Genomic DNA, 12,975 nt, shown 5'->3' on the forward strand with positions numbered 1-12,975 from the left:
ATAAAATAAGGCATCAACAAAGATACATTCAGCCTATAACATTTTACCGTAACTTTGTTCCTGCCTGGCGCACCTATAATTTTGCAAAATCATATGTTAATGTGCTCACATGAACCAAGCACGTGTGATATCTACAAAGCAGGACAAAACAAACAGGAAGGAGGACTTGAACCATATCTAGCAAAAGGAGGACTCAACCATCTCAAGAAAAAGACGGACACAACTATACAATCATCTAATCAGCATATATTACATTGCCACATCTGTATGGGCATGTTCAGATGCTCGGTAATCCAGCATCAAGTCAGTACAAAACCACACTAATCAAGAAAACTGCCGATACAGCAAACACCACAGGCCAGAGTCTCAGACCGTCTTCTCGGGAAAAGGAAGCACAACAGTCATGAGTCTCTCTACAAAATTGCGACAGACATATACTACATCCCATGATAATCTTCTGCTGTTTGTTGTGCCACCAGCACAAGATGTCTCCTGCGTAGGAACAACCTCCAGAGTTCATGCTCCTACATCCATCTTGAGGACAACGAGGCAGGGAAAGGAGATTCAATGTTTCTTTTGACCTCCTGTGTCAGAATCATCGGGCAGCAGATCTCGCTGCAATTAGATAGATGACCAGCTTTGTCTCTAACTCAAGACATGCCGTTTCATTTGAGGGAGTCCCATTGATGCCCCATGACTGAACTGTCGGTGCCTGAACTGTCGATGGTCTTTTTTTGAGAACTAACTCTGTCAATGATCTTCTGCATGCCAGTCAAATCTTCTTCGTACCCGATGATCTGCATGACAAACCAGAGGTTACATGACCTGAGCGGTCATGCCAGTTGTGACCTGCCAAGGGGGAAAGTGTTGGTTGTACGGTACAATGCGCACCTGAGAATCTGTCTGCGTTTCGCTGAAAGGTAGATAGGGAGTTGGGACAGGGGCCCGGGTGGAGTCTGGGCTCTTGACATTCTTGCCAGGGGGCATGTGTTGCTTCTGTGGCCTGAAGGGAACACATGGTAAAAAGGAATTATTTGAATGTGCAGGCGAGTGATAAGACAGAATACGTTTCCGATGTATACTCATAACAATTACCAGTTATTTGAGCGGGTTTTCATGTCATTGTATAGGGAAGTGAAAGCATTATCTGGCACAGGTTGAGGTTCCTCGTCTTGACCTACAACAGAAGCATCAAGTGCAGGATCCTGCATTGGCCGTTAAAAAAGGTGTGAAGTTGCCACTTATATTCAAATTCCTATAAACATGGCATGCTGTGCAAATAGTAAAGTACATGAACCACATACCCTGGATGACTGAACCAGTAGGTCCTCAAAGTCCTTTATGGAGTCTGCAACACCCAGAGCAGAGCTGCTGTCCGAATGTTTCTCCGTTCGTCCAATATTTGTAGATGTATCATTAGCCTTGGCTGTTTCGGATCGTCTTCTTTTGCTAACAGAAGAAGCAATTTTCTCCTCACTAATAGAGGAGCCTGCCAAGCTATCATGGTGAGTCTCGTGACAAGAAAATATTCACAAATTGTGCAATGACAATTACCTGAGCTGTGTTTTGAACTGCTTCTTGGTACTTGAGGTTCACTAAGTGGCTCAGGGCAATCAAATTTAGAGGTCGTATTGGCGGCTTGTGTCGGAAATTGACTAACAATGCACATACCGGCATCCTTGTCCTGAGAAGTAGGTGGTTTCGGCTGAAACTGGTCGTAAGGCATAATGGTGTCCTGCGATGACAATTTGTTGTGCTGTTAATCAATCCCATGCAACCTATCTATCATAAATAAGAAAATAATTGGCAGGCAAAATTTGGTTATGCTCAAAACTATGCATGAAAAAAGGATACCTGTCTCACACATTCGAAGAGCCACTCTATGGTAATTGTTGGAATTCTCTTATTATGGTATGCCTCGTACTTTGGACCGCTCGCAAATTTACAGATAAGATGGCTCACTCTTTTTGATGCTTTCTCTGTGAATTTAGCTCCTAGAGTAAGACAGAGGTTCTTAAGCAGAACTCTATCTTTCTCATCATACTGTGAAACACAGAAACGGAAGTCTTCAAACCCTGGCAATGGGATGCGACACCGCAAAGGAGAGAAGATAGGATGACTTCCAACATCTTGCAAGTGGCCCACCTGTACAAGAATTTGTATGTAAGAACTGGAAGCTTATAGAAATTTGCAAGTAGAAGTGCAGGGTATGATGGACCATCTGCTTCTTGAATACAGAATAAAGAAGCAACCATGAGAACATAAACATGCACCTCAATACATGAGGCTATCCATTGAGTTGAAACAACGGTCGAATGAGAATAGTCACATTGCATGCTGTTCTGTCCATGGCACTCAATTATGAAATCCACACCAGTTGCTTGTGCATCATCCACGACCATAGTGCCTCCCCCTTTTCTGACCCAATCGATAACCTCCGGTCTCTGATTAAGATGGACATAGGCACTTCATCAACAGGAAAGCAAATAAAGTGGCAAACAAGGCAAATGGTGAAAAACAAAGGCACTGCATCCATGAATATGATTAGGCATTTTTTAACTCTGGTGTACTACACCTAGCAACTTCACTGAAAAGCAATGTCTTCACAAGTTGATGGATGAGCCTCTAATATTATAAAGTGATAACAGCATAATTTACTGTTGGTCTGCTTGTCCCAGTAATAGTATGATCTAGTAAAGGTTGAACCCAAGTGGAAAAATTGACAGCGCTAATCAAGAAGTGATACTGGTAAAACAGATTAAAATAATTACACCATAGCATACCCGGTCATGAGAAAATGAATTTGAGAAACAAAATGTTCTCCCTTCGAAAATATTTGAGGAAGTGCTACGCTGTGAATTTGCTGCAGAAGTTGCTTTGCCAGTACTGGTCAATCCATTTTGTTGGCTTGATTTTGCAGACCTAGTTGCTGCTCGGGCATTATTCATGTTTTCATGTTTGCCCTTGGCTGGTTTTCTTTCAGATGACGGATCTTTTGCGAGCTGCTTATCATGTGAATCACTGACAGTTGGAACATGGAATATTCCATGTGAACTTTTGGCTGCCTTTGTTTCACGTGTAGCAGCAGATTTTTCCATACCCACAAACGGAAATTCTGAGTTCAGAAGATAGAAAATGAATATAAAACAAAGTCAGCCAGGACAACATGTTTTTTGGTGACCCATTCAACAATCTGAAATACAACTAAATCTGATGCTTCCGTACCTTTCGAGAGTAACTCGCTGGCCAAATGAGCTGTGGATACTTTGACTTCCGTTTTTATTTTATTGCAGTCTTCTAACCATTTTGCCTTTACCACATTTATCACACCCCAAGCAGCAAGGCGTCTTACCTCTTTTTTTTCTCTGCTAAGGCAAATAAGCATCATTAACTGTAATTGCAACCAGTTAATACAGAACTTAGTATATGCAGAAGAAACGGTGACATGAACTTACTCCTCTGAAGGTGCACCTAGAATAATATGAGTAAGCCTCTCACTCAACATAACATGCCGGGATCCACCACCATTACGTATCATCATGACTAACCTTGACAATTCTTTCTCCTCAAAACCCACAAGAGAAATTCTGCAATTTGATAAGTACAGATCGTCATCTTCAGCCTCTGAATCCTCAGCTACATGACTCTCAACCGGCATCTCGTTTGTCTCTTGTACACAAGGTGCACCGACAATATCAGTGGTACAGATCATTGAAGCATAACCAGAAGAAACTGGCACATACTGTGACATTGATACTGAATCATCAACTGATACTGCTGGAACAGATTGAAAACTTGCACCACTCATCTCTGGGTTCCGTTGCTCTTTAAGGGAACCCTTTATGCCATTATAATTAAAAGAATTCTGGCCAATGACATAGGCACTTTCATCTAGATAAGCTGTGTTCCCAACAAAAAAACATGAGGTTAGTTTTTAACCTTACTAGCTCATTTCTATTGGAGAAACAAGACAATATCAGCATCAAAGTCAACGAAACGCCCATGCATCTTGATTATTACCTCTTCGAGCAACAGATTGGTCAACCCATCTCCGATCCACAATGTGAATATTACCCCATTTTTTAGCTACAAGATACTTGTCACCGCCAGGTTCGTAATAACATGTTAAGAAAAGTTCCCTCAAGATTCGATTTCTTGATAAATAAGAGAGATACATGTAGCAAACCAGTGCGCTATTTTTGAGAAAGTTGTACGGGAATTGGAGAACATTTATCGAATGTGAGACAACATGCTCAACCAACTATAAAGCAAAAAATTAACTCTGATAGCCTGATGTTTCATATCAGTGTTTCATCGTTGGAATAAATACAACGTGCCTTAAGGAATTCAGAACTGACCTTTCTAGCCTGTTATCTGAGTACGCTTGCATTCCTGTATGAGAGTATGTGTGCATATACCTCCTACAAACTAAATTGGTGTATGATTTTGCTGTCGAGTGCCCAGACATACCGCTAATTCTGAAATTTAGTCACATTTCTGCCGATGTGTCGACAACTCTCACAGGTGCCTCACTCGTAAATCGTCATTGGGACATCTTTACATGCTTACATGTGGCAGACCAAAGCACCAAATCTTTTAATGCAGAGCTTAACTGCTTAAAGTGAGACATGAGCAGCATTGAAATTAATTGGAGTAACATCCCCTTTCTGCTCTATTCGCTGTTTTATAGCGGTGTGTGAAACAAATACGGGTGGAGGATCACACCACTGGTCAATTAACAAGGAGGTATCTCAAGACCTATTCCACTAAAATTCAAAAAGGAAAGAAGCCAGTGAAAATAATTTGTCAATTTGATCAGATGAAATCTTAAACTGTGAGCAAAAGCAGAAAACACCAAAAGGATATATTTGCAACTAAATGAGTGCACTTTTTTGTAAGATTTGCTGAATACTGGCCACCATTCTGCTCTATTATTTCCATCAACTCCTTCCGTTTATCTGATTAAACAAAAGAAAATGGGGTAAGACAAATGAAGTAAACAAACATCCAACAGGATAAAGCATATATTGCCAGATGTAGTGGCGAAGAGATACTAGTGGTAACTTCTTCTTAAATGCCACAGATTTTTTTTTCACATTGCTATGCTGACTGTCGAGCAGTTCATTTACCAAAACCAGGACCAGTTCATACTAGCTAGTTAGCAGATTCTGGTTGGTTTTCAGTGTAATTGCTGCGGCAAAATTTCAAGCACCTAACGCAGTCATATATCTGCCAAAAATTGCACAAGAACCACCTGTAAACTGTCTGGTTTGGTTCAGTTCCAAGTCAAAATTGAAAAATTGCCAATTCACGGCTGATAAGTGATTTCAGAAAGTGCATAAAGAGTGAAAGAAAACACAGAGCAGCTAGGACAAGATTGGGCTAATTCAGAAAATCCACCCAATTTTCATGGTCAGGGATCTCAAGTACTGCCACCATCGACCAATTTTCTGCAACTATTGGTAACATCTGCTGCCGGTCTAAGCAGCTTGGCCAAATCAATATTCGTTATCATATTTCATTTGGTAAAATTGTTCCCACAGTTAACAACTACAATTTTTTTAATAGAGATGCAAAATAAAAGTATATATTGGTTGAAAGAAGGTCAAAGTTGCTTCCAGCCTTCCATCGCCGGGTCTAAATACCTGCATCTAGTTTGGTGACATATCTATTCAATGGTTCAACTAAGTAAAAGAATTAACAATGAATCATTCAAGGTTTGTTAGGCACCAACCTGCATCTAGTTTTGTGATGCATATATTCAACCCAGTAAAAGGAAGAATCCTGTAAGGTTCATGAGGCACAACACGATGTTCGATCCAGCATTGCTCCAACCAGTTCATATTGACAATAGGCTTCTTCAGGCTATTCACGGCCCACTGCAGTACACAAAAACATTGAAGCACGTCCCCGTTAGTCAGCCCAACAGTATCGACCCTCGAACGACATGACACCACAAAACAATTCTTGCTTCCAGACTAAGGTTAAAGAAGGTAACAGAAACCAGTAACTAATGTTGCCAGCTTTACAGCAAAAGTGCCTCCAAACATAAAGAAACCCTATAGGTGAACTTATAATAGGGAAGCTATACAAACCTGGCATGAAAAGAGCAAACAGCTAAATATTACGAACAGCCCTAACGAGTTGAACGAAACAGCTCTGCTAAGCATTGAGAATGACGACCACAAAATAAGCAGTTAAAACAAATAGTATTTTCATCTACGATTTGCAACACAGATGATAAAATGCCAACAGCCTAGAAACATATTTTGTTTAGGTTGTAGGCTTGTGGCGAGCTGGAGATCAAATAAAATGGGCTCCATCAGATTTACGGCTTAGTTTGGCATGGTAGCAGCATATAATCTGTGATTTCAGTTTATAATTTTGGTAATCTTAATAACCTCTTTTTTCTAGCAATCAAATAAATGTCCCATAAAACGTTGAAATTTTTTGAACTAAATACATTCGGCTGCAAAAGCAGCTCCAAACTAGTGATCACACATGCTACAAATACATACAAAAGAAATCATCAAAGGAATCCTTAGAGACTCAAACGGAGGAGATGAAAGAACATGTGTGAACAGAGAATTTTAGATCCATAAAGGAAATGTACAAAGCTGAGGGGTGTAGCAGAAAAGACTGAAGACGACTACATGGAAAGATGGTTGACTTGAGATTCTGACTATTTTCATGTTATGTCTCATACACTCTTGCTAATTTCCTATTGTAATTCTCACATGCTTCTGTTGCAATTTGCAAGATGCACTGCGACTCATGTGTGGATCAAACTAAATTGTACCCCCTGCATTGGGTTGATACCTCTGTATTTTCAGCATTCTCTGATGTGGGCTACCTAGAAGATGAACTTTGGGTTCGCCAGTTTATAGTTTTCAATTTTATTATGAAAACTGGGATTACTTGCACAAAAAATAATATACAGTTTGCCTCAGGTTCCTCTTAATCTACTACCCCTATAAAAGCACAAAGTGCGGAGACCCAAAACTTAATCCTATCCATCTAATCACACCCCTATGGTTCAGATTAGTCACTAAAACACGTTTGGTCTAGAACAGGTGTTTAGCCACTCCACGTTTACCCTACCCCCCCTGAAAAAAACTGCTACCTGCACGCCTGCGCCCGAACGGACGTTGTTCCTGCTAGCCGCCCCCACGACTCCCTCCCCGTCCTCACCAGGCCTCATCGCCTCCCTCCCCACCCCTATTGCCGAACTTCACCGCTGCCACTACGACGTGGGGTTTGGTAGATCGAGATCGAGAGGAAGCGGGTGACCCAGGAGAGAGCAGTCAGCGCCTCGGTAGGACGAGCGCGACGGCGGCTGGAGGAAGCTCGTGTCTTTTTACGCCACCCCTCCCCTACACGCACCCGCACGCCTATCCCCTCGCTCCGGGAGGTCGAGGACGGGCTCCTCCGGCAAGCACGGGGCGCTGATGGTCTCTTTCGCCCATGGTGGGATCTGCGCGTCGGCAGCTGCAGGAAGGCAAGGATCTGGACGTGCTCCACGACCACCACAACCAAGGCAGGGAGCGCTGCTCCGACCTCCTCTCCTATGGCTCCAAGTCTGACGACGCCCACGACCAGGCGTACTCCCCTCCAAGGTATGAGGAACATCGTATACAGATTCCTTCAGCAGTTTTTTGTGACGGAATTGTAGAACATCTATATTTGCAAATTCTGTACTTTGTGGTTATGTCAATGTAGTGAATTAGTTTGCCAAAAAAGCAGTGAATTTGATGTGCCAGACTGTTGTCAGTACCACTCAAAGTGACTGCATTTTCATCCCTTTTCGTTTTCCCCTTTGGCTCTGGCGACTTTGACCATGCACAAATAGTTCAGAAAGAAACAGGAACACAAGGTCATCACAGAACTACTTTTACAACAGTATAAGAGATACATACCCTTTAGCTATTGAACTATATAGCAGTGAAAAGGTTTGAACTATTTAGCTCCCGGACAATCAGTTTGACTTCATGTCCATATGTGACCAAATAGTTTTAGGCTGATAAGTATCACTAGAACCAGCCTGAAATTTGACCTCTCGGAACATGAAAAGCAGAGGCTTACTTCAGCAGCACATGGTCAGTTCCCCTCACCGGCTACCATCTGTCTCAGATTTTGATTTTGATTTTTTCGGGAGATTTCAGGATAGAAAGGCAGCTTTGGAGAGGGGTCGCAAAGATCAAGGCTATTGTGTCAAGTACTGTGCTCAAAACGTCCATCGGGTGCATCCATCTCGCCCCAGTTCATCACCGACCACCAAGCAACTTACATCCACTGCGATCATGGATGACCCCGTGAGACATTGTCGCCGTCCTATTCTTCCAGATACAATGAGCCGATTAATACAGTATTTTGATATGCTAATCACGCTTCCGTTTCACTAAATTCCCAGAACAATACTACTTACTTTCTACTAATAGTGTTCTGTCAACTGCAAAAATCAGAATTATCGCAACATTTTCATGATCTATATTCCAGCTTTTAGTATATGGTTTGTTTCAGAAGCGGATAAGTGGTGAAGGGTCGTAACTACTTGTTATGCAGGTCTATCTACACTCTTCTCAGCCTGGAAATCATTATGTGCTTGCTGACTTGCTTTGCTCACATTGCCGCCGAAACTGTGAGCGGTCCTTGCATGTCTTGTGTATTCATTGAAAGCGTCTAAAATATGGAGTTGCAGCATGGCTGCTAGCTGCTACTTTCATTTTCTAGATATGTCGAGTTTAAATGTGAAGGATATTTTAAGAACGGAATTTTCAGCATCATATATCTATAGCAATTATGTTTTGAAACGGAATTGCTGGCTCCTAATAATAGTGTACTGAATTCTCTCAAGTCCCAGTTAGGTTCTTCGAACTCTATGACCTTAGATGTATTGTGACCTGATGATCGTCATATTTTTCTTGATATACCAGAAGCTGCAATCACTGCTGATGTACTTCTACATAGCAACTGTGGAGAGGTAAAGAACACTTCAGTTGCTATACTTTCTTATTTCCCATTTATCTGCTATTTGACTTGTGATGGTTTAATAATCTTTAACCTTCAGGATTCCCAGGTAGGGATGCAAGCGGGCATCCCGCATAAGCCCGCAAAAGCAGTAAGTTAGTTCAAACTGAACTAAATCTAATGGGAAGATTAGAACTGACTTGGTCTACTTTGACTATGAAGCGGGGTGGATCGGGCGCCGCTCTGCACCCCTATTCCCAGGTGAGCTGGGAAATTTGACAAATTTAAGCAATTCATCAATCCGTCACAATTTGAGCTGTGAATGGGTAGGCCTGTCGGTGATGGCTTCTCAGGTGAGTGATTATATGCATTGTTACTCCCACACTTGAAACCAAACAACGGTATCATTATGTTCACTAAAAGAAAACTCTGTAAATGTACTGCAATATGCTTGAAATTAGACACCGATGTACTGTGTAAAATTCGATCGTGTGTAATAGTTCTACGAAGGTAATCTTGTAGAGAATAGGCTTAACAACCCTGCTTTATACAAAGTTTAATTTTATGCTCAATAGACCAGCAACATGACTCTACTTCTGTGTGTTGTGTAATTAATTAATCCAGAGTAAGAATCTTGGAAAGTTGGAAGGCCTATCTGCATGAAAAAAAAACTACAGGTGAATGCCCACCATTTTGAAAGCTTTTCCTCCTGTGGGTGCTCTAACAGCTCAAAAAAAAAGTGATGATATATTAAATTCCTGAATAATATTTTTTATCTTGAGGAAATTACATAATCAATGTTAGTGCCCGCCTAAAGGAGAAGAACTATGGGGTAAACATTTAGCCAAATGCGAATCAGAGCCCACCTAAATGTTGTTGATTCAGACTTTAGAGTTGCAATATTGTTTACATCTTGGATATAGGATAAATGATTTCTCTTATTTAACCTTTAAAAATACTTTAGAAAAAAAAACTCATCGAGCCTTAATCATCATCCAACCACTTAGCCATCATTTCTTATAGCGTTATGAACTTATTGCTACATACAATGGACCCAGATGACCCTGACCTCAAACTTGCTAATGGTTTTGTCGTTGCAGCAATGGACGAAAGCCCTGGGTTCCTTCAGCTTATTCTAGACTTCCACTTCTCATAAAGTTCGGACGATGAAGGCTATAAATACTACGTACAAGTGAACTGAAAACTGTAGCCTGATGAGAATCACGCTTTTTCTCAATCGTTTGAAATTGACTGGATAGTTGGCACCATAGAGTGTATGACACCATGGAATAAGTAAAGGAACTTTCTCCAAAACAGAGTTCAGACAATTCCTTAGAAAAAAGTTCAAAGTGCAGGGCAGCAACGAACCACCAATCGTACTAAGATCAGACCCCATGATGTCATACATGTGGTAGTTTCAAATATCAAACGATCTATGGATCTATATCCTCCGATAATCTTGTAAAACACCTTTGAATCAAAGTAGCCCTAGCCAAATCTAATTATGTACTCCCTTCGTCCGGAAATACTACTTGTCGGAGAAATGGATAAAAATGGATGTATCTAGAACTAAAATACGTCTAGATACATCCATTTTTTCGACAAGTATTTTCGGACGGAGGGGGAGGGAGTGGTAATTTATCTACAACACACATGATACAAACTCTGTTCTTGTAAATGACACCACATGTTGGTTAAACGAATTGTGAATTATCACATTTCATGATAATTTATGAAGCTAATTTTTATTGTTATGTTTAATTTGGTCGACACGTACACGTGCGTTGCACGTGCACGATTACTAGTAAACCAGAGTAGTTCTTAGGCTGGAAGACCTAAGAGGACACAAAAGGAGAAATGTGCAAGGAAAGTAACAAAGCCAAACAGGGGAGTAGGGCACCAGAACGTTTGCAGCAGAAGGACACCTCAAATGAGTATCAGTTTAGGAAGCACCAAGAGCATCGATAAACTAAACTACCACCAAGTACACCACTAAGCAGCTTCAAACCCTAGCCATAAAATGAGATATTTTATATGTAGTATGTGATATATTAGCCATCTCTATGATAACATTATGAAAGAACTAGTTTTGAAATTCGAAGGTTTCACAACTAGATGGGCTACACAGCAAATTAGTAGTCCATATTACCTGTTTGGTAAGCATATTTAAGTTCTCCAACCAGACTGACTGCAACGGCAATTAACAAATATTTGCATCCCATATTAACAACTTTCAGCGAAACTTACTTTATATTTTGCAGCCGAGACATCCTTTGCAACTACGAAGTTAACATCCATGGACACTTTAGTCTGCAAAAGACCTCCCATAGCTGTCACTAATTGTTCAATCCTGGCCTGGAAGAACAAAAACAAACTTGAGATACATGCATCATGTGTTAGCTAATGAAGCTGCAACAGGAAGACAAGTTCTGATACGTGATACACATACCCTCTGATCTTTCTCGAAGCCTGAACAGAGTATAGTAACCCCATCCATTGCAAGACAACAAGTATAGCCTTGTTTAGGTAGGGAACGATGCTCCTTAGCACAGGAAAGGATGCATTGTGGTCCTGTAAAAAAAATGAACCTGGTCTTACAATGAACACCAATGCCCAAAATGGTTTTGGAAATACTCCGACCTGGTTGACCGCGGTACCAACCAAACAACATTGTGTACTACTCCCTCCGTCCAATATTCCCTAGTAGGTTACTAGGGAACACATCACATTGTGGCTCTGTATTAACACGAAGCCTTATAGAGTAAATAAACTATCTTCAATTTTAACAAGAAATTTTTAGAGGTTGCTTCGAGATTTTTCTGGGTCATGGTCCTCGGTAACTGACGGCAAAGTACCACACTAACAACTGCAACATTGAAACATCGAGGTACCAACCAGACTAGTGACTGATTAATCCACCTTCCGCAGGTTCTAGCTTAGCGTAAAAACATTGTAAACTGTCTGCTTATTATGGATTAAGGATGCACAAACTCTACAATCCTAGACACATGCTCCCCAATCGCAAGGCGTCCAAGCCAGCTAGTGTTAAATTTCACGGGCACGTGAGCTAATTTCGGTGTTATCCACTGGATAGATTTCACAGTCACAGCTTACAACTACACAAGGAAATTAACACTAGCACCGCCGAACCGAATTACCTAGCAGATTGCAGCCTTTGTCCTTCAGATCCGCGAACCTCTCCTGCAGAAGACAGGGACGGAAACGGAAGGGGTCAATTAGGGATTCGGTGATGGCGGAGGTCGCGCCGAGCAGCGCGGGGACGGGGGAGGGGGGGCGTACGTGGGAGGAGGAGGAGATGACGTGGTAGTCGAGGGGCCCCGTGCGGGTGGGGTCGGCGCAGAGGAGGACATCGGCGCCGTTGAGGCGGAGCGCGTCGTGCACGGCGTCGAACACCTCGGGGGCCACCAGCTTCCGCGAGAGGAACACGCTGGCGCCCGCAAACGTGGCGGTCCTCCGCCCGCCGCCGAAGGAGGTGGCCGGCGCGGCGGGGGCGGGGGCGTGCGACGGCGTCATCGGGGCAGCGTATAGTGTGGTGGTGGCGGAGGCGGAGGCGGGGGAGCGGGGAGCAGGGGCGGGAAGAGGCGCGGGGGATTTTATTTGGGGTGAGGTGTCGCGGATGGTGAGGCCGTGCCACCGCCACCGTTTAATGTGTTTCGAAAATGAATTTCCCGGGGCCGGGCCTGGGCATTCCGTTAAACCCACCGGAGAAGGGGTAAAAGCATATCCAATCGTTCAGCCCTATGAGTTTGAAATAATATTGTTTATGACACAATAGTGAAAAAATCGGTGGGATGGTCGATTTCCGAATCACCACCCCACGCCTCAGACATCGATTACGGCCTATTTTTGCACAATTTGGCCCACTTCTCAGCCAATTTTCGACACACATTGATCCACTATCAACGTAAATGAACTAATTCGGTCCATATTCGATGTGCTTGGGCACAAATTCAACAAAAGTTATTTTTTATCACATAGTTCATTATA

The 12,975-nt window shown here is 42.3% G+C and overlaps 1 protein-coding gene across 1 annotated transcript; it reads right to left on the reverse strand.

Moving 5' to 3' along the window:
* Positions 1-202: 202 nt before the first annotated feature.
* On the reverse strand, positions 203-12,616 carry LOC125550853 (DNA topoisomerase 2-binding protein 1-A). The gene is made up of 17 exons (XM_048713966.1): positions 12,268-12,616; positions 12,126-12,168; positions 11,417-11,538; positions 11,215-11,322; positions 5,735-5,879; positions 4,867-4,958; positions 4,021-4,114; positions 3,456-3,900; positions 3,226-3,365; positions 2,784-3,115; positions 2,274-2,444; positions 1,855-2,145; positions 1,555-1,735; positions 1,305-1,489; positions 1,096-1,205; positions 892-1,003; positions 203-797 (listed from the first exon to the last, which is right to left on the reverse strand). The coding sequence occupies exons 1-17, from the start codon at positions 12,499-12,501 to the stop codon at positions 666-668; spliced, it is 2,937 nt and encodes a 978-aa protein (XP_048569923.1). The 5' UTR covers positions 12,502-12,616; the 3' UTR covers positions 203-665.
* Between the last annotated feature and the right edge of the window lie 359 nt (positions 12,617-12,975).

This window comes from Triticum urartu, chromosome 4, assembly GCF_003073215.2.
Source record: "Triticum urartu cultivar G1812 chromosome 4, Tu2.1, whole genome shotgun sequence".
NCBI lineage: Eukaryota > Viridiplantae > Streptophyta > Magnoliopsida > Poales > Poaceae > Triticum > Triticum urartu.

What these genes read in the sequence shown, in the direction of transcription:
- LOC125550853 (XM_048713966.1), bottom strand. Translation starts at nt 12,501, where the DNA reads ATGACGCCGTCGCACGCCCCCGCCCCCGCCGCGCCGGCCACCTCCTTC. An exon ending in TCTCGGCTGCAAAATATAAA is followed by an intron (nt 5,880 to 11,214) that starts GTAAGTTTCGCT and finishes TGTGTACTGCAG; the next exon opens with TGGGCCGTGAATAGCCTGAA. An exon ending in CAGTTCAAAACACAGCTCAG is followed by an intron (nt 1,490 to 1,554) that starts GTAATTGTCATT and finishes ATAGCTTGGCAG; the next exon opens with GCTCCTCTATTAGTGAGGAG.